Source organism: Setaria viridis, chromosome 3 (genome assembly GCF_005286985.2).
Source record: "Setaria viridis chromosome 3, Setaria_viridis_v4.0, whole genome shotgun sequence".
Lineage (NCBI taxonomy): Eukaryota > Viridiplantae > Streptophyta > Magnoliopsida > Poales > Poaceae > Setaria > Setaria viridis.
Window position 1 is genome coordinate 2,418,824 of NC_048265.2, and position 20,040 is coordinate 2,438,863.

At 44.8% G+C, this 20,040-nt stretch overlaps 4 protein-coding genes and 1 non-coding gene across 6 annotated transcripts; 1 reads left to right on the top strand and 4 right to left on the bottom strand.

Moving 5' to 3' along the window:
- Positions 1-73: 73 nt before the first annotated feature.
- On the bottom strand, positions 74-4,798 carry LOC117848283 (probable serine/threonine-protein phosphatase 2A regulatory subunit B'' subunit TON2). The gene is made up of 12 exons (XM_034729626.2): positions 4,615-4,798; positions 3,970-4,061; positions 3,581-3,643; positions 3,360-3,458; positions 3,039-3,197; positions 2,680-2,751; positions 2,427-2,559; positions 2,264-2,328; positions 2,038-2,113; positions 1,792-1,893; positions 1,465-1,657; positions 74-624 (listed from the first exon to the last, which is right to left on the bottom strand). The coding sequence occupies exons 1-12, from the start codon at positions 4,781-4,783 to the stop codon at positions 384-386; spliced, it is 1,464 nt and encodes a 487-aa protein (XP_034585517.1). The 5' UTR covers positions 4,784-4,798; the 3' UTR covers positions 74-383.
- Positions 901-1,019, bottom strand: LOC117851086 (small nucleolar RNA snoR104). Its single transcript, XR_004639451.1, has one exon. It is a non-coding gene; the product is annotated as a small nucleolar RNA snoR104 (small nucleolar RNA).
- Positions 4,799-7,413: 2,615 nt separating the features above from the next.
- LOC117848410 (cullin-1) lies at positions 7,414-13,830 on the top strand. Its single transcript, XM_034729813.2, has 18 exons — positions 7,414-7,681; positions 7,848-7,947; positions 9,271-9,456; positions 9,540-9,587; positions 9,909-10,112; positions 10,191-10,268; positions 10,438-10,527; positions 10,612-10,692; positions 10,806-10,868; positions 11,171-11,206; positions 11,283-11,369; positions 11,457-11,606; positions 11,697-11,752; positions 11,862-12,144; positions 12,243-12,386; positions 12,467-12,685; positions 12,787-12,954; positions 13,374-13,830. The coding sequence occupies exons 1-18, from the start codon at positions 7,542-7,544 to the stop codon at positions 13,473-13,475; spliced, it is 2,235 nt and encodes a 744-aa protein (XP_034585704.1). The 5' UTR covers positions 7,414-7,541; the 3' UTR covers positions 13,476-13,830.
- A 390-nt stretch (positions 13,831-14,220) lies between these two features.
- LOC117848411 (uncharacterized) lies at positions 14,221-16,654 on the bottom strand. 2 transcript variants are annotated; one of them, XM_034729814.2, is made up of 5 exons: positions 16,355-16,654; positions 16,073-16,249; positions 15,318-15,964; positions 14,905-15,159; positions 14,221-14,817 (listed from the first exon to the last, which is right to left on the bottom strand). In XM_034729814.2, exons 1-5 carry the CDS (start codon positions 16,373-16,375, stop codon positions 14,358-14,360), a joined length of 1,560 nt encoding a protein of 519 aa, XP_034585705.1. In that variant the 5' UTR covers positions 16,376-16,654; the 3' UTR covers positions 14,221-14,357. The 2 variants fall into 2 exon arrangements, with proteins under 2 accessions (XP_034585705.1, XP_034585706.1); XM_034729815.2 differs by having other exon boundaries at positions 15,324-15,964; positions 16,355-16,646.
- Positions 16,655-18,267: 1,613 nt separating this feature from the next.
- LOC117851022 (1-aminocyclopropane-1-carboxylate oxidase) lies at positions 18,268-19,871 on the bottom strand. Its single transcript, XM_034732923.2, has 2 exons — positions 19,545-19,871; positions 18,268-19,423 (listed from the first exon to the last, which is right to left on the bottom strand). The coding sequence occupies exons 1-2, from the start codon at positions 19,650-19,652 to the stop codon at positions 18,593-18,595; spliced, it is 939 nt and encodes a 312-aa protein (XP_034588814.1). The 5' UTR covers positions 19,653-19,871; the 3' UTR covers positions 18,268-18,592.
- Positions 19,872-20,040: the final 169 nt, after the last annotated feature.

Here is a 20,040-nt window from a genome sequence, read left to right on the forward strand (position 1 = left end):
CATCAACCCGAGCTTCTGCGAGGCACAGGTACTAAAAATGGCATCAACTAGGCAATCAGGTAACAACCAAAAGTTGCACGAACATAATACAACGTATTACTTATATAGTTATATAGGCTTACATGCGCAACGCGAAATAAAAATTGTCCGCTTGGATGTACAAACAATCAGGCCCTCCAGGTACATGTCCATACGGCCAAACAGACTAGCCTCAACACGTTCCAAAAACCACTACAGAACACTTACAAGTTACGGGGAACTGGTAGCATATTGATCCAGTACACTATCAAGGTTACAGACTTACAGTAACTGATACAGCGCAGTTGTGAGAACTTCGGGACTGCGAGGCAGCAGATAGGATTACTTGGCATCTGGTGAGAAACTCATGCCTCTTCCACTTGCTCTTCCTCTTCCTGGAGAAGATTCTCCCTGTTGTCATGGGCCCAGAAGCCGCGCACATCTATAAGCATGCTGGCGATAGTACCACCTTGTTTGCAAGAAAGCAGATCTGATAGCGAGATCCTGAGAGGATCTGCCGGCTTCACCATGTCCCAGATTTCATCCCTCACGTCCTCAATGCAAAGTTCATAGTTCCCGCCCTCAATCCATTTCTGGTGTACATCTCTGGGAACATGAACAAGGTTGCATGAGAAAGTTGAATGATAAAAGTAAGATAAACGCAGCATACTGATCTCATGGGGCAATACCGCAATAGGATCATAGAACAAGTTCAATACAAAGGACTCAACTAGCATTGTGTTGTATTAGAATTTAGAGCGCTGCATGCAAGCCTAACAAGTAACACAAGTGTAATCAGTGAATACAACAAACTAGAGAATGCCTTGTGGGTGCAGAAGGGCATAACAGCATCTGGTGGTTAAGAAATTAACTATTGAAGTAACTCATGTCCTGCCTGTTAAGGCTAGCAGAACAGTCTAAACGTTCAGCAAGCGCAAAAATGACAGATTCAATCTAGGAAGATGGCATCAGGCAGGAATGTTAACTTTAACATCCTCTTTTCTTTTCTTCCAGAGTACAGGTGCTTCTCAAATAAGATTTAAATAGAGCTCAATCTTTTAACTTCACAGTGCCCTTGAACACAAAATTCTTTTTTTTTAATTAACATGCAGCAACATAATGATGAGAGGATGACTCTATGCAGCTTGGAATAACACAAATAGGTAGTGCAACGGAATCAACCCAAACAAGTTTCAAGCCAACTTTGCGTAGTTTATAAGAGTCTATTCTTTTCACCTAATTGAGGTTCCCCTGTTACTTGTAGGCAGGGTAGTTTCTCACAAAAAATACATCAAATAGAAGCAAGTTTTGCATTGCTTTCAAGACAAACAAATTGGTCAGAATGGCAGCCACAAGGGTTCAAACTGAACAAGTATGTCTATAATCAGAGCACAGCTGTCATAAGAATGAAACAACACTACACAGTGTAAAGTAGTCCATACATACCTAAACAGAGTGTGGATATCTGCAGTTGTAAGGAACCCCCTTCCATTAAGATCAAGGCATCTAAATAAATATGTCAAGCCTTCAGCAGTATCTTTGTTTTCTAGAGCCAAAACAAAATCAAGAAAGCTTTCGAAGTCCATCTCCCGACTGTTTCCACCTCCAACTTTGCTCCGGCGGACATGCTCATCAAAAACTGAAAAGCACAACCACATCATTGTTATGTATTCACGAATAATTTTTTAAAAGCAGTTCATGATCAATGCCTAAATGTATACGAGCTTTTAGGCAACAATAACAAGATTCATAAGAACAGTGGCAGATTTTAACCTCTTTCAATGAAAATCTCAGTCAATGTGCCATCTGCATATTCCTTGAGCTCTTGTTTGCTCAGTGTACCATTTTGATCCTTATCCAGAGCAAGAAACATATCTGAACAAACATAAAGTAAAAATCAAACACAGGCATCCATTGTATCTAGGTAAAAATATTCTTCCATTGCAATTCTCTCTGTGTGCGTTTGGTGGGTGGGTGGAAGGTGGGGATAAGTATTTATGAGAAATCCAGTTGGCATACCACATATGCGCTGGGCTGAAGTTAAGGAAAACCAATTTTCTGCCTGTTCAGTGTCAGTTACCTCTTCCTCGCTCTCCTGGAAATATCAGTGATGAGAATCAGCCATCAGAGCACGCAAATCACAAAAATAATGTGAATTATGCAGCAAAATTACACTGTGAAAATACAAGATGCTCAAGTCAAGTTCACCACATTGAACAGTGCAATAATACATTAAAAATTTTACCTGATGTAGTTCCATTAGCTCCTGCAGACAATTACTCAGCAATACTTTCTTTATACATGCTTTCCCTGCAAGAATAAACAATATATTATGACATAGGAAATCAAACTTGTAATGCTGCTTTGGATAGAAATCAACTGTATAAATCTAGTTCTTTTATTCATACCTCGTCTGTGTGGATCACAGAAGAAAAAGAACTTGCGTGCAGCTATGCGGCAGTACATTTGAACAAATTGGGTGGGCATGTCACGCAATTGTGCCAAATTGGGGATGAGTCCTCTTATATATGCTTCCATTTCCTATGAAAATAACTAAGTGAGCCCTCTTATACATGCTTATGTTTCCTATGAAAATAATTTAGACGTGAAAAACACTTCTAAGGTGTAAAGTCTCATCAACATGTGCTGGAGTGTCCGTACATGAGGCTGAAGGAAACCATCAGAATCTTCATCCAGTTCACTCATATCAATTCTTGCTTGAGTAAGAGAAACCTGCAGAAGCACCAGTAAGGAAATGAAAAATTGATAGGAGATACCATAATAATTTGCACAATAAGATTCTAAGGTGCCAGACAATTTATTTAAACAAGATGTTATAAATAATGAAGCGGAATAACTGATTGGCCAAAAAACTTCAGATCAGAATATAGAACAGAAATGCTAACAATGTGAGTGCCAACCAACCCACAATCTATTAGAGGTTTAGAGAATAAAATGAAGCACATGGGACAAAACTAGCTGAAAATTTTAACTGCTTTTTTCTTGTGGAAATAACTTACCGTCCGCATAACATAAAGATAAAACGGTAGGATGGCAATCCTCCCAGAATCATCCTTCTCAAACTTCATGAAGTTTGAAGGGCTGAAGAAACGTTTGCATTTCTGACCAATCTGCTCCGTGCAGACTGTGGCAATATGGCAGAAATCTTCGTAATTCATCTGCAGTATTCCAGAAAAAATAATCAAGATAATAACAAAAGCAGTGCCACATAAACAGCTAAAGAAACATAAATGGATATCACACATGTAACAATGCAACAAGAACTGACACTTTCCAAGTGAATGTGGTGTGCAAATACGTGCATCAGAAAATAATATTACCTTTTCAGCACCAGTGGCATCATCAATAACACAATTTTCTCTTAGACAAACCCACATGGCATCAAGATCATCAGCATTCAACAGAAGTTCTGATTGTTTCTGTAATTGGTTTTGAATGGCTCCCATAAGGTATAAGTCGTGAGAAGGAAAATGCCAACGAAATAAAGCTTCCAAACAAACACATGACATGTCTCCAAATCAAAAGAATGGTCGAATGTCACCTTTAGAAACCTGTACTTGGCCAACCTCTGAACTCTAGAGCTAATGGATCCTTCTTCAGGTTTCTGGATAAAAATAGAAAAATAGTTCAGTATCCATAGGCCTGGATTACAGAATCAAGACTGACGGAATTGCTCAGACAATCCAAAAAATACTACCATCCTCCATGCATGCAGCTAGAGCTGTTAATGCCGTACTTTAAGTTAAACCGCAATTTTATCTTGAAGAGTACAACAAGGGGGGGAGGGGGGGTCTATAACGATCTCTGTCAATTGACAAGCAGCTAGAGCTGCTAATGCCATATTCTAAGTTACACTGCAAATTTGATCTTATGAGTATAAAAAGAAAAAACTAGAATGATCTTTGTCCATTGACGAAACTGAATTGTCACCTTCTTGTAAAAACTTGGGATGGAACCAGCTTCAGCACTCTTTCGCTGCCGCTCCTTGAAGATCTCCAGCAATATCCTTTTTGTTTCCAGTTCTGTATACGTTGAAAAGGAATCATGAGCGTAGTGTCGCTGCAATGAGAAATGCATATGTTGATTAACAAAGCAACCGCTGTAGTCTAGCATTTTATTTCGAGCTTGTTCCCAAAGAGAGCTAGCTAGCTTTCGGTATCATTTTCCCATGCCCACGAGTAAGGAACTACCAAACTACTGCAACTAATGTATTATATTATTACACAGAGATCCGTATTCCAGTTCTGACAGAGAACTACTGGCACAAACTGGCCACTATCCTGAGGATAAGTAATCGGTCCAATTATCAAATCATGAGTATGGGCACAAGCTCAAACGGTTGTCCAAGATGTATCTCCTTCCCAACCCATCACTACCTCTTGATAAAGCACCATTTCACATAGATCTCATCCTCGTCGCAGAAACGCCATCATGTAATCCCCTTCATACCGTACACATTTTAAACAGGAGGCATGTAAACCCTAGTCCTATCATCACCTCGAATCCGAAGCGCGCGCAGCTCCGACCAAGCCTAGCGCAGTGGCTGAGGGAGGAGCATAAGCGAGAGGCACTAACCCATGAGGGCCTCGGATCCGAGGCCGGCGCCCGAGCCGACGAAGCGGCGTAGATTGCGGACCCACGGCATGGACGAGGGCGGCGGGATCCGCCTCCCAGCGGGCGCCGCCACCGCGGAGGAGGCCCCGTCGCCGCCGGCGTCCGCGCCGTCGCCGGAGGCGGTGCTCATCGCGGCCGCGGCGGTGGATCGCGGGAGGGGGGGGGGGGGGGCGGTGGTGGGGGGAGCGCGGGGGGGCGGGCTGAGCTAGAAGGTTGGCCGGGTCGGTGGCAGACGCGGCTCGGATTGGAGCTGGAACCTGAAGGGTGGGCTTGGGCTCGGTCACGACTCACAGTTACCGACTTACCGTCACTCTGGCTGTGGGCGGACGGCACGAGTGTGACTTAGCAAATGGTCGAACAGAAATTGTTCAAATTTTATTTGGTTTTCACGATAGATTTGTTCAAAATATGAATATTAAATTTTGCAGTGAATAGCGCCAAATGATTTGGGTTATTCCGTGTGCATAGCATTGGACTTGGAGCAATGTAAACTATACCATAATTACAACTTATAAGACCAATGAGTTAGCATTTGACTTCTTTTATTGAAAAATCTAGGCATAAAAATTATCGGTGAATTGAGATACTCCATCCATTCCAAATTGTAAGTTGCTTCGAAGACAAGCTCAGTGCCTCGATCAAATTTTCTTTATTAGGAAATGGTGTTTGGTAGGGTATTCACCAACATAAAAATAATATATTAAAAATAAGAGATTTCTTTGAAAAGATATAATGAGGAACAAACACGTACATGCATCTAGTTTAACTAAGTTGTAAGCGGTAGCTAGTTGGTACTCCATGTGTTGCCGCAGACTAGCTATATGATAAATAATTTGCTAATGACCGTTGATCATTGTTTATATCAACATTATTGCATTTTTAAGCTCGTGCACATTAATAGCTTTTATATGTGCCATGTCATAAATATCAATAGTAAAGTTGAAAGCATATCGTGAAGCACTCGACACATGAAACATCACATTGATACCACGCAACAAGAACGAGTGTTGAAAAGCAGTTAGGTCAGATGTCACTTGATAAGTCTTTGTGGCATGCACTAGCTATAGTTTGCCCAAGAAAGCCTCCAAATGTTTGCTATAATGCTCAGTATAATATGCTAAAAAATAAAACAGAGAGCAATATATGGAGCATAAGAAAATCACAATGCATGCAAAACATAACAATAAGCTTTGAAAAGCAATTACCAATATGTGTAGCTTTTCTTTTGCCAATGTAGGTTATCACTAATGCTCTATAGGCTTCCAATTTCTTTTTCGTGAGTGTATTAAAATGCGTGTGTTGTCCAGAGAATTAAAATTACAACCACTAACTTCATTGGGTTATAATGAAGAACTGATCCAATCTAATTCTCCATGTAATTGAAAGGAGCATCGCAACAAGTAATAAACATTGTGATTTGATTACAAAAGATAATTCCACGCTATGTTAGCGTGAGCGTAGAAATATAATCTAAATAATTTTTATTAGATGAAACTGGGGAGAGGCTCAGATAACAACAAATGCAATAAAGACTTGCAAGTTGTTGATACTAAGGTATTGTTGGGGAGGGCTTATTTTAGCTTCGGCTTCACTTGTTTTATGCAAAATGGGGCATTGTAGCGTGAAACCGTTTTGTAAGATGAGTCTAAAATGAACTAGATGCTAGGTGAAACCATTATTTTTAGCTTCACTGGTGAAGCTGTTTTAGAAGAAGCCTTCCCAAATGGTTCCTAAACAAGCCTTCAATTCATAATTGAGAAATACAAGTAGGTATCTAATAAGTAGTTTCATACTGCTATCCAGTCCTCATCTTCTTTTCTTCCAATACAGAAATGAGCTATTCGCACTCCATTAAAGTAGGGCCTTTCTTGGTAGCACATGCTCGAACGGATATGTTTTTAGGAAAGGTCCCTCCATTTTCTTTTTCGACAGTTGAAAAAAATCCAATAAAAAGGAAAATAAATATTTTGATGTTGAAAGAGATAAAAAGAGATTAAAAAAATAAGATGACACATGCGGTAATATTTTGAGTGGTTTACATGTATGGATGGACACGCCAAGCTTTCTAGAAAGGACGCTCGTTGTGGACACTTATATGCACAACGACAGCTTGCAATGGATACTTGTGTGTTCATATCATTTTTGGAGCGTACGTACTCAAAATGGGAATCTCGAAAAAAATAATAAAAGTTGCATATGCAAACATAAGATCCGAGATTTTTAGTTTGCTACGCTCATGCTTGACTTCATTTTCTTCATCCATTTATTTATCCTTGAACCGAACTCTTTACTTTTAGACAATGTTTGGCAGAGCTCAGATCCATAAAATTTGTGGATGTCTTTGAGCTAAGTATTGTAACTCCCCCCAAAAAATATGAATTTAGAGGTGGAGGTAGTATTTAAATAAATCATTTTATTTATAAATTGGACTAAAAATATAAATATTTAAATAATTTTAATTTTGTCTGCAAATTACAGATCCGGACTTAGATTAGTCCTTTCTTTGTGGGAAAAAAGTATAGTACTGTCACGCAACAAATCAGATCGTCCGCACTCGTCATCGGGGCCGTCCACATCGCCATCGGACGGCTGCCCACAAAACACGCGGCGAGACGGAACCTTCCACTCGAAGCCAGCCAGCCAAGCCAGGGCCAAACCGCGGGGCGCGGCGGCGTGTGCCTGCTTGCGACCTGCGGGCTGCGACCCGAACGGCCACCCCCCCTCCTCAAAGGCAGCTCATCTTTCTCCCCCCGACCCGTTCATTTCCCTTTCTTTCTCTCGCCTCGCGCAGACCAGAGAGCCCCACCCCCAAAAAGCGAACCAGCAACCCCCCCCCGCGGCGGCGCTAGGCTTTGCGGCTCCCCGCGGCGGCGGCAGCGGCAGCGGCGATGGCGGGGCAGGAGCGGAGGACGATCGATCTGGAGGAGGGATGGGCCTTCATGCAGAAGGGCATCACCAAGCTGAAGAACATCCTCGAGGGCAAGCCCGAGCCGCAGTTCAGCTCCGAGGACTACATGATGCTCTACACGTACGCCTTCCCCCCCCCCCCCCCCCCCCCCCCCCCCCCCCCCCCCCCCCCCCCCGCTCCTCCTCCTCGCCGCCGCCGCCGACTCCGCCGCGGCGGCCTCTAGGGTTTCCCGTCTCGATCCGCTTCGATCCGGTTCTGATCTAGGGTTTTGGTCCCCTTCTCGCAGGACGATATACAACATGTGCACGCAGAAGCCGCCGCACGACTACTCGCAGCAGCTCTACGACAAGTACCGCGAGTCCTTCGAGGAGTACATCACCTCCATGGTGAGCCGCATGCTGATTTCCCCCTTGCTCATGCGAATGTCCGTGTGCGACCTAGATGATCTAGTATGCGCAGTTTGGTATTAGTGTTAGATGTCCTAATCTGGTGGGAACCCTAAGGCGTGACAGTAATGTGAAGAGAGGCAGAGGAAGACCAAAATTGACATGGGAAGAGGCAATAAAAGGAGATTTGAAGGGATGGAATATACCCAAAGATTTAGCCCTGGATAGGAGTGCTTAGAAAACAGCTATTCATGTGCCCGAACCCTGATTTGTGGCTCTTGCTGGGTTTCAACTCTAGCCTACCCCAACTGGCTTGGGACTGAAAGGCTATGTTGTTGTTGTTGTTGTTGGTGGTGGTGGTGGTGGATTAGCGCTTGGTTGATTGCTAAGTTGGGACGAGAATGTGCTTGATGTATTTGGGATGTTCTCATTCCGTACTGTGCTAACAGCTTGCTTGGCAATCATTAGTTGATTTGATTTATCACGTTGTTTCTCATGGTTCAAGCCTTTCTGTGCTCAATAGGCTGGCTTGCATTGATTCATAAGTGAGCATTTTGCAGTTTTGAAGGTGGGTTCAGTTGCATTATTCATTATCATCTGCTCGTTTGGTAGGCCAAAGCTGCACTAGAAACTCGAAACCTGGTACTCCTAGAGGTATCTTACATTGGGCCTGGTGTTCTGATGGATCTTGGGGTAGATTTCATCAGATGTCCCGTGTTAGTGCTGTGGCCATTTCATATGCTCTTTTTTGGAACCTGTATTTTCTGTTTTGGTCTCAATAAGGGTAGCAAGCACATAATGCTCATCCAGCAGGATTTCATCCACTCTGTAGGCAGGCACTTCTTTTTGGGTAAAAATAAGTGCACATAGCTGGTCGCTTCCTTTAGAATTGTTCTGATCTGTTTGATTGTTCTTGAGGTAAACAAAACTTGCCTATGCTTGCAAGTACTGAAGTGGTGGCCATTAGCTCTCTTAATCTTATTTTGTTCATCTCTTGATTTCTACAGGATAATTGAAACTCTTTGTTTTAACTGTAAGCATCTTGATTTGGTGAAACAATTGGTCTAGTTACTTGACCTGTGTAGCACCAGTTCTGTGCTTACATCACAGCTCATTTCTTATACTTAGAATATGACCATGTAAGACTACCTATTTGCAAGCTTGCAGAAGCATGACTGGAGACTGAATTTGTGAACTGTGCACTGATTTTGTATGGCGTTTAATCGAACTGATTAACTATTGCATGCTTTGTTTCTTTGTTATCCTCTCCACTCTTATTATTAGCTACTGGGAGTCTTCTCACTTGATTTTAACTTTGTGCAGGTACTGCCTTCTCTAAGGGAGAAGCATGATGAGTTTATGTTGAGGGAGCTAGTGCAGAGGTGGTCAAACCATAAAGTCATGGTTCGGTGGCTCTCACGTTTCTTTCATTACCTTGATCGGTACTTCATCTCAAGGAGGTCACTCACCCCACTTAAAGAAGTTGGGCTTACTTGCTTCCGAGAGTTGGTATGTTACTTGATTTCCAGCTTCTTTTCCATGCATGCCTTTTCAATGTCCCATGTCCTAATGAATTTAACTCATGGTAACAGATTTATCAAGAGATTAAAGGACAAGTAAAAGATGCAGTGATAGCTCTGGTGAGTCTTTTCATCTTTATGCGAGTTTATTTAAAATTGTTGGTTAGCATATACTACATCCATCCTTTTCTATTTGATGTTTTGGACAAGACATGTTCTAGAATATGTCTGACCATGTTTTTTAGAAGCAATGTTTGTTGAAATTTGTTGAAAATATAGTCATGACCAAACTGCTAAAATCCCCATCCGTGTAAAAAATCCTTATACCTTTGTGTACATTACTGGTCAAAGTTTATTAAATTTACTGCACACATCCCTAAACGTCATCTGTTTGAGAACAGGAGTTACATGATATGATACTTCTATTTTCCGTTTCAACAGATAGACAAAGAGCGTGAGGGTGAACAGATTGACAGGGCTTTGTTGAAGAATGTTTTGGACATATTTGTTGAAATTGGGTTGGGTCAAATGGATTGTTACGAGAATGACTTTGAAGATTTCTTGCTTAAGGATACTACGGAGTACTACTCTGTCAAGGCTCAAAGCTGGATTCTTGAGGACTCCTGTCCAGATTATATGATCAAGGTAATGTTGAGAAGGTCACTGTCTGCTCTTATCTATATTTATGCATGACTTTCTTAATGGATGATGCTCTTTGATTAGGCTGAGGAGTGTTTGAAGCGGGAGAAGGAGCGAGTTGGTCACTATTTGCATATTAGCAGTGAACAGAAATTATTGGAGGTCTGTCGAAAGTTTGGTGTTCCAATTTGCTGTTTCTTGATTAATATTTTACTAAATGAAAGTATTTCTTAGTTTTGTATTCAGAATGTTGCAGTGTTCCTTGAATAATGATACATGTATATCCCCTGTGTGGCCTTTACATCATTGTATTTTTTTTTTATTTCCACAGAAAGTGCAAAATGAATTGCTTGCTCAATATGCAACTCCGCTGTTGGAGAAGGAGCATTCTGGATGTTCTGCTTTGCTTCGTGATGACAAGGTTTGATTAAAAACATGATTTTTTGTTTGATGAATGCATGATTTATTTCCTAACGATGTTCACTACATCCGTCTATTGCTGCAGGTTGAGGATCTTTCTAGGATGTACAGGCTCTTCTCCAAAATCACCCGTGGCCTGGAGCCTATTTCTAACATGTTCAAAACGGTATTGATTTGCCTTACGAAGTGTCTCAATTTTTTCTTTTAGCTCACTCATTTCATTCCTTATATTGAAAATGTGATGTTCCAATTTCCAATTTATTATGTTTTTCTCTGCAGCATGTTACAAATGAGGGTACAGCCTTGGTCAAGCAAGCAGAAGATTCTGCTAGTAACAAGAAGGTGCAGTATTTCTTTAACTAGTAACTTATTTATGTTTCCTTTTAGCAGTTATGATTCAAATGACAACATTGAGTTCTATAAAATAGCTTTATAAGTACACTTAATAGTTTGTGACCACCTACAGCTTAACTTTGAATGCCACACTGCTAAGTGGTTTTCATTTCACAGTTCTTTTATTTGCGCTGTGATTTTGCATGTTTGATGTTCTGCCACCTGGCTGTTTGATTTTTCTGTGTTATTTGATTACTTTTCTGAGTCATCTTCCCTAAAATTAATTTTTTCTACAACTCATTGCATTACAGCCAGAGAAGAAGGATACGGTTGGCATGCAGGAACAGGTGTGTATCTTGATTGCAGTCTGCTTTGCTTGTGGTTTATCAGTTTATGTCACCTGACATTTATTCTTTCTTTTAGGTTTTTGTGTGGAAAATCATCGAGTTGCATGATAAATATGTGGCTTATGTGACGGATTGTTTCCAGGGCCATACACTCTTCCATAAGGTCTGTTAACAATCTGCCCTCATTTCATTTTGCTGTTGCCCCAAAATTGCAAATGATAGCTTAATTCTCAAATATTTCGTACTACAGGCACTTAAAGAAGCCTTTGAGGTCTTCTGTAACAAGGGTGTCTCTGGCAGTTCGAGTGCTGAATTGCTGGCTACTTTCTGCGACAATATTCTGAAGAAAGGCTGCAGTGAAAAGCTCAGTGATGAAGCCATTGAAGATGCCCTTGAGAAGGTATCTGTTTTTTTTTTGCTGTGTGCAGTAACTTGACATGTGGTTTCCTCAAAAAAAAAAACTTAACATGTGGTTGTGACTGGTTTCCAGGTGGTGAGATTGCTGGCATACATTAGTGATAAAGATCTTTTTGCCGAGTTCTATAGGTTAGTGCTTGTTACCCTAGTGGTATTTTCAATGCTTGTGTCTGTATTAGGAAATCTTTTGCCATTTGGAACTTGCTTTATGTTTTGTATTGTGTGAACTGTCTTGCAGGAAGAAACTTGCAAGAAGATTGCTTTTCGACAAAAGTGCTAATGATGAACATGAGAGAAGCATCCTGACAAAGCTCAAACAACAGTGTGGGGGCCAGTTTACTTCAAAAATGGAGGGCATGGTTACGGACCTTACTGTCGCTAGAGATCATCAAACTAAGTTTGAAGAGTTTGTAGCTGGACATCCCGAGTTGAATCCTGGAATAGATTTGGCTGTTACTGTTTTGACAACAGGATTCTGGCCAAGCTACAAAACTTTTGATATTAACCTTCCTGCTGAGATGGTAAGTTCAATGTTTGATGATCGCACCAATGCATTTGTATCAAGGAGCATGATAGGTCAATTTGAAGTGAATATTTATATATTTCTCAATGTTTTTAGGTCAAATGTGTGGAGGTTTTCAAGGAGTTCTACCAAACAAGAACAAAGCACAGGAAGCTTACCTGGATTTATTCCTTGGGAACCTGTAACATCAATGCTAAGTTTGATTTGAAGCCTATTGAACTCATTGTTACGACATATCAGGTATATTTTGGATCATGTCAGTATCAGTAAGTAGATATATTAACCTGTCTAATGCGTTTTGACATGCTTTGTTTTGGCAGGCTGCATTGCTACTGCTATTCAATGGATCTGACAGGCTTAGTTATTCTGAGATTGTAACACAACTAAACCTGTCAGATGATGATGTAGTGCGCTTGCTCCATTCGCTCTCTTGTGCGAAGTACAAGATTCTTAACAAAGAACCAGCAAATAGGTCCATCTCCCCCAACGATGTTTTCGAGTTCAATTCAAAATTCACTGACAGAATGAGAAGAATTAAGGTATTTCCTATTTTAATTTTTCTTTTGCTGTTTGGTGGACTACCAATCAGAGTTTAGTTGCTGTGATGCTAATATTGCATTTCTTTTCATGCTATGTCCAGATTCCCCTCCCGCCTGTTGATGAGAAGAAAAAGGTTGTTGAAGACGTTGACAAAGACAGGAGGTATGCAATTGACGCTTCAATTGTGCGCATTATGAAGAGCCGCAAAGTTATGGGTCATCAACAGCTTGTCGCGGAATGTGTTGAGCAGCTCAGCCGCATGTTCAAGGTACTAGCATCAGATCTCCTATATGAAAAGTTGTTCATAGTAGCTTAGTCCTTGTATGCTTGCTTCCTGGAGGTTCCTTGTTTTATTTTGAGGTACAAATGGTTATATAGTTATTGCAATCGGTGTTGGTGATTTCAGTTGCAGTCTTCTGCTCAGGGGACGTTTGGTAACCTGACGTTGCATCTGAAAAAGACACTTGCCCTTTTGGACTGATGAAGTTGCCCCCTTTTTTTAATGACATTAAAGTAGCTGTTTGTATGAATGGCATTTGTCCCAGGACTCTGCCCTAGGTCTTTTACATCAATTAAACTAGTTGGCATGGCTGTGAAATGTGCGATCTCATGTAGTAACATATTTTGGTAATACCTGTTTGTGTTGTTTTCTGTCTGTTTCCTTACTTGGCTTGTGTAATGCTGCAGCCTGACTTCAAAGCGATCAAGAAGAGGATTGAGGATCTCATCACGAGGGACTACTTGGAGCGCGACAAGGACAATGCGAACATGTACAAATACCTGGCTTGATTGGTGGTTGTTGGCAAGTCAAAACAAGCTTCCAGACTTGCGCAATACCACGGGGTGGCAGCTCCTGCAGTGTCGTGGTGCCTCAACAACTTTTGCCATGATTTGCAGCACCTTTTGGACATTTCCGTGCGTGCAGCCTATCCACCCAGCCACAGCACGGGCTGGCCGCATTTTGTACATTCGTCGCCTAATAGGATAATCGTGTTGACATACACTAGATATATGGTGATTCGAGGACAGGAGAGGCACTCCGGTACCGTCAACCGTGCCTTTTATGCCATGCTTATACTACCCCTCGTCAGATAACTGAGATGATGCTTGCAAGTGTTTTGCTCTATGAAATGGTGGTTACTTAGTTCGGTCTTATTTGACTTTTATCTTTCCATGACACAGCTGCTTTTGTTTTAGGTGCGTAATCTAGCTCCTGTTGGTTTTTGCGGGTGGCAGCGCGCGGTCCTCGACGGCCGTGCTTTTTGATAGTACCTGGATTCCTGCAGTTGCCCGTGCTTGCCTCCGATGCTTGCTCGCGGCTAAGCACCCGGCTGGTCATGGCATTCCGCCTGGTATCTTGTACAGTTGTACGTGTCGTGCTTGCGGTGGTATCACATCGTCGCGGCGTGTTTTGCCCGATCATGCTTGCAACGTAGAATAGGTGAAATCTGGCCTATCCATTTTGGTTCAAGAGCAGATCGCTCGGTGGACAATACGATGTCAAGTTCAGAGGAGTGGCTTTGGAAACATAAAGTGCTGGAAAATTCGCTTGAAACTTGCACATATCTTTTTTATGAAATGACATCCTTTCCTACATCATCACTGATTCTATATCCTAAATCCTCTGGATAGTTAAAAGAGGGTGGTTCTGTTTGTAGCCCGGAACTCGTTTCACCATTTCAGCACGCAGGGCTCGTCCACCGCTGGCTCCGCCGCGGACGCCTCGAGGAAGCGCCGCTGCTTGTCGTCGGCGAGGCACAGAACAGAGCCCTCGCACGCCTCCTGCGCCGTGGGCGGCGGCACCGGCCGGAAGTCCATGAGCGCGGCGTACTCGGTGAGCAGGTGCAGCATGTAGTCGTAGACGGCGGCCATGCGCAGGTCCTGCATCAGACGCTGGCCGCGCCTCCCCACGCGCTCGGCCTCCGCCGAGTTGGCGTTGCCCCAGTCCACGGCGTCCCGGATGGACTCGCACATGCCCACCCGGCTCACCGGCCAGTAGTTCACCCTCGGGTCCAGGCCCCGGCTGAAGAAGTCCTCGTACTGCGGGTCGATCAGCAGCGCCATCGACCCGCACGACAGGATGTACTTCAGGCTCACCGACCACGCGAACCCCTCCGCGTAGATCTTGTACCTGCAAGATCGTCATACGGTGAACTGGTCGATGCATGGAGCTCAATCGTTAAGTTTGGCGTACGAGCCAGCAATGATGGTAAATTACCTGTGGGTGCACTGGCTGGAGAGCTTGGAGTGCTGGTACCCGGCCTTGGCCTCGTCGGTCCAGTTCTGGCGCATGATCTCGGCGCGCCACAGGCCGGTGTCGTTGCAGCCCAGCAGCGCCACCCGCAGCGGCGACGCCACGTCCGGGTTGCCCTTCCAGTACGCCGTCGGCACCCGGTCCACCCATTTCGTCGCCTTGGCGCCGGCCTTGATGCTCTTGAACTCACGGCTCCATGGCTCGATGTTCGTCTCCGGCCTGCAGCATCGACCATGCCCACCCTTCAATTTTGTTCTCTCACCTTATCATTTATCAGTTCCATTTTGTTTCTTTTGCCAAATAAAAAAAGAACAAGTGTGCTGACTACGATGGCCAATTATTGCACGGCGCACAAGTAAACGGAGGCGCGAGCGCACAAGTACCAGCCCCAGAAGGACCAATCCGGGAAGGGGATGTCGAAGTGGTCCCTGGTGGTGCAGTAACGGAAGAGCGGCGGCGGCGGCGGCGCGGCGGGGTCGCCGTTGCCGTGCTCGGTGCGGTTGACGGCCGGCTTGTCCATGCAGTCGAACATGAGGTCCACGTCGGGGACGCGCCCGGGGTACCGCCGCATCAGCTGCAGCAGGCTCCACACCGTGAAGAGCGCCCGGCTCTGGACGCAGGCGTAGTAGAGGTCCACGTGCAGCCGCCGCCCGCCGCCCGTGATCGTGACGCGCATCGACGCGCGCCGCCGAGCCTCGTCGAGGAGCGCGCGCGTCACGCCGCCCCTGCTGCCGGCAGCGCGGCGCCACGGCGCGAGGTCCCGCCGGATGGCCGCGAAGTAGGCCGGGCACTGCCGCCTCTTACCGATGCCCGGCGGCGCCGCCGACGACGAGGCGTTGGCCGCGTCCGCTGGCGGCGGAGGGCGCGGCCGCGCGAGCGGCGGCAGGCAGGCGACGGAGGGCGCGCACCGCAGCGCCGCGCGCGCCGGTGGCCGGCCCTTGGCGTGCGGGAACGGGTGCCACGGCGTCGGCTCCAGGTTGTGCCCCAGCAGCGTCCTTGTCCGCGACACCGTGGCGTCGTACGCCTGCCAAGAAACCGCCCACCGCCGTCAGCCACCACGCGAGATCCGCATTGCTCGCGGTCAAAGATGCGATCGATCGATCCATCGATCCTTTTGTATTGTATAAATTACCGAATGGACGACGGCGAGGACGATGACCGCGGAGAAGGCGGCGATGGCGGAGACGACGAGCGCGGACAGCGGTGGGTACCGCGCGCCTCGCCCCCGGCCGCCCTCCGCCGGCACGTAGCCCGCCATGCACGTGCGCGCCGCGGGTCGCCGGAGGAACTGAAGCCGAGTGGATAGCAGCTGGCCAGGCCACCAGCAGCAGAACAAGGTAATCAAGTGAGGACGATGATTAATACGAGCACGTAATTATCGGGCAGCTTAGGTTCCTGAATTTTTGCAACGAACCAGTGGTGGAAGCTCCCACATCGATGCATCGCCCCCCAATGCTCTAGCTTTCAGTTACGGGCCAGGTTTTACCCCGTCCTAGCTGCAAGATAACTTTCTTTTTAAAGAAAAAGTAATTAACTTGTGTCTGGTTTTTAAGAAGAATATGTTAATTTGAGTAGATATCTGCATGCAGGAGCCTGAATTGGTGATTTCCATTTTAAAATAGCCTGAAGCGCAAATTCCTACTGATTGGGCTTTTTATTCCTAATAAGAAAAGTGAGGTGGCTTTTTTTATTTGAAAATGAGAAGATATTGATTCTTTTGGATTGATGCTTCCTATGGCTGATATTCCATTTAGGATCGAACAATCTTTTTTCAAGAGAGGACACCGGAGATGCTCAAATTGTATTTGTTTATGCGCTGTGCTATTTATCGCTTCAGATTTGCTATGATTTAGTCAAAGAAAAAAAAACAATAGACAAATTAAATGTTCTTGATAGAGAAATCAAGTGTTCCAGGAAATCAGACAAAATTATATCATTATGGATAGATCTAAAGTGCTGATTAATGCAACGGCTAGAAAAGTGACATATTTTGGGTGATAATATCCCAACAATTAAATGGATGGTCCCTTCATTTATATATCATTACCAAGATTGTTCATGCGACCCCTTTTCCTGAATTGAGATTTACTGACCGCAAGATTATTCTATGGGGGGGTGTACTGGTACTATATCTGAACCCTACATATATAATACAATAATGAACACATTTGCGGTGAAGGAGAATTCCCTTGTGTTTGTATATACAAGCCACAATTACGTGGTGATGTTTGGTTATGTATCCCATCCGTTTATGCTATGCATCTATCTTTCAATCTTTCTCCTTTAGCTCTTGCATTTGCACATAAAAATAAAACAAAATAAAATCTCACAATACATGTCTCTCTCCACAGCCGTCCGATTGCAATTCAGAGGGTATTCCCTATTTTCCCATGCGGGGTTAATCCCTAAATAATCACTTCACATACAACACAAAGTATTGGTCTTGTAAACAGGTATACAAGTTCATGGTTGAAGCTATATGATATGCTTGACATGCATTTGGTGTTTGGAACCCAAAGTACTCAATGGGTTTGTTGAGTATGGACAACTCTTTGCTAGCATAGATACTAGCACAATGTGGACCACTCCATCCACACAAAAGCGTGTGGGGGCCTGTGTGTGAGTGGCTGCCCAGCACCTTGTGCTCTTGTCGCCACAAGTTGCAAAAGACAGTGTGGCCGTCGCCACATGGACTTGACTTGGATATGCACGAATAGTGGTCCACATTATAACACAAAAGTAATTCTCGCTCATAATAACACAAAAAGATATCTCCATTTAGCTAGGGATGTAATATAGGGGGCGTTTGATTCCCTTTGCTTATTTTTAGCACATGTCATATCAAATGTTTAGATACTAATTAGGAGTATTAAACGTAGATTATTTATAAAACTAATTGCACAGATGGAGGCTAAACGACGAGACGAATCTATTAAGCCTAATTAGTCCATGATTTGACAATGTGGTGCTACAGTAATTAAGCCTAATTAATTCATCATTAGCAAATGTTTACTGTAGCACCACATTGTCAAATCATGGACTAATTAGGCTTAATAGATTCATCTCGCCGTTTAGCCTCCACTTATGTAATGAATTTTGTAAATAGTCTATATTTAATATTCCTAATTAGTATCTAAACATTTGATGTGATGGGTGCTAAAAATAAGAGCAACCGGGCCATAAACATGTACTTCTTCCTTCTCGGAACGCAAATATCTAAGATCGATGATGGATGGCCGAGGATGGAAGAGGACGGCCAACAAAAAGGGAGGCAATCACAATTCTAGTGTACAGATGACAGCTAGAGGAGTAGCACTTTTCCTAGAGTACTGTAAAGGGGTCGCATTTTATTGCATTTGAGCAATAATAGTACAACATTAATCTTACAATTATTATTGTCGCTTTAAGTACATGAAAAAACCCAAGAGCTGGATGTGCATGTGCTTAACTCTATCCTATTCCCTGAGATCAAAGACTTAACAAACTTGTTACTAGAACAATATAGCACCATACCATGCCACTACAGTTAACACAGTGAAACACCTCAGATACTTGCCCACATTACACTTATTTCTTCAGGATATTATATTATATCCAATAAACAAATGAATAATTATTTTTTACCACACTAATGTTTTTTTTTTTTTTACTTTTAAGCCGCTGGAGATGACTTGGGCGCCTTGACGGCCTCGAACCTTGGCTCCTTGGCCTGGAACTTCTGCTTGGCGTACACGTCCATGTAGTCGCCGAAGACGTACTTGGGGTAGGCTTCGCCGCCGGCCGCCACCGCCGGCGAGATGGTGGCCTCGTTGGCCGGGTTGTAGAAGGAGGCGATGGAGCGGCGGTTGGCGTTGCGCATGGGGAGGACGCGGTGCCACGCGCTGCGGTAGCGGCCGTTGCTGAGCACCTCGATCTGGTCGCCGGTGTTGACGACGATGGCGCCGGCGAGCGGCTGCACGTCCGTCCATTGGCCGTCCTTGAGCACCTCCAGGCCGCCGACCTGGTCGTCCTGGTACAGCAGGATGACGCCGCCGGCGTCCGTGTGCGCTCGGAGGCCCGTGACGAGGTCCGGGCGCGGGCACGGCGGATAGTGGCTGACCTTGGTGCCGAAGAAGGGCTCGTGGCGGCCGTCGCCGGAGAAGGCGCGCTGGATGGCGCCCTTCTCAAGGCCGAGGTTCTCGTCCATGGCCTCCATGACGCGCCCGGCGAGCTTCCTCAGCTCGGCGCGGTACTCGCGCATGGTCTCCTTGAACTCCGGCGGGTTCGACGGCCACTGGCTGCCGTCGTGGATGTAGAAGATGTCCTCCCAGTCCATGTCGTCCACCGGCGCCACCGCCTCGCCGCGCTGCTCGGCCTCCACCAGCGCCTCCAGCGTGCGCACCGGCTCCGACGCCTTGAACCCGGCCTCCCGGATGCGGTAGCACTCGGAGCACACCTTCTTCACGCGCTCAAGAAGCTCCAATGGAATCCCATGGTTCACCAGCTGCAGTTATTCGATCACAAATCCATCAGGTTTCAATCTAACAGCAAGACAATGCAATGGGTGCTCATCGTTATAGTGTCCACGAATTCGTGACGCACATGACATGCTCGCATGTTTTTACCTGAAAGAACCCCCACTCCTCGCAGCCATTGGCGATCTGCGCCATGGTCTCCGCCCTCTCGGCGGCGGCGCCATCGAGCTTGGAGAAGTCGATCACCGGGACCACCATTGTTAATTGTGCGTGTCAGGGGATTGAAGATGAACAGAATGTGAAATGTTTGTATGCAATTGCAACAGAAGTGAAGTGTTTTATGCAGTTGCTGTAGCACTAGGAGGGCTTTGATGCTTCAGTGAAGGTTTTGCAGCTGATGGATTTGAGATGGAGAGGCCATGGATGGCACCATATATATAGTGGCGCCATGGATGGATGAGCTTGATAATTTGGTCAACACGAGCATTGCAGGCATTGAGATGGAGATGAAGTGACATCGCTCTAGCTAGGTGTGATGAAGCTTCTGGGCAGCGGCACAGCCGTTGGATGCTTGTGGCAACTTGATCTTTGCAACCACAATTCCAAATTCCAGACATGCCAGAGGATGTCGCTGTCAATGTGACCT

Coding starts and splice junctions, on each gene's coding strand:
- LOC117848283 (XM_034729626.2), bottom strand. CDS start 4,783: ATGAGCACCGCCTCCGGCGACGGCGCGGACGCCGGCGGCGACGGGGCC. Junction 3,644..3,969: donor TCCCAAGTTTTTACAAGAAG/GTGACAATTCAG, acceptor ATTTTTATCCAG/AAACCTGAAGAAGGATCCAT. Junction 2,114..2,263: donor AGCTAATGGAACTACATCAG/GTAAAATTTTTA, acceptor TGATATTTCCAG/GAGAGCGAGGAAGAGGTAAC.
- LOC117848410 (XM_034729813.2), top strand. CDS start 7,542: ATGGCGGGGCAGGAGCGGAGGACGATCGATCTGGAGGAGGGATGGGCC. Junction 10,693..10,805: donor TTTCTAACATGTTCAAAACG/GTATTGATTTGC, acceptor TTTTCTCTGCAG/CATGTTACAAATGAGGGTAC. Junction 10,869..11,170: donor ATTCTGCTAGTAACAAGAAG/GTGCAGTATTTC, acceptor ATTGCATTACAG/CCAGAGAAGAAGGATACGGT.
- LOC117851022 (XM_034732923.2), bottom strand. CDS start 19,652: ATGGTGGTCCCGGTGATCGACTTCTCCAAGCTCGATGGCGCCGCCGCC. Junction 19,424..19,544: donor AGGAGTGGGGGTTCTTTCAG/GTAAAAACATGC, acceptor GAATAACTGCAG/CTGGTGAACCATGGGATTCC.
- LOC117848411 (XM_034729814.2), bottom strand. CDS start 16,375: ATGTGGGAGCTTCCACCACTG. Junction 16,250..16,354: donor TGTGGGAGCTTCCACCACTG/GTTCGTTGCAAA, acceptor TGGCCTGGCCAG/CTGCTATCCACTCGGCTTCA. Junction 15,160..15,317: donor TCCTTCTGGGGCTGGTACTT/GTGCGCTCGCGC, acceptor TCGATGCTGCAG/GCCGGAGACGAACATCGAGC.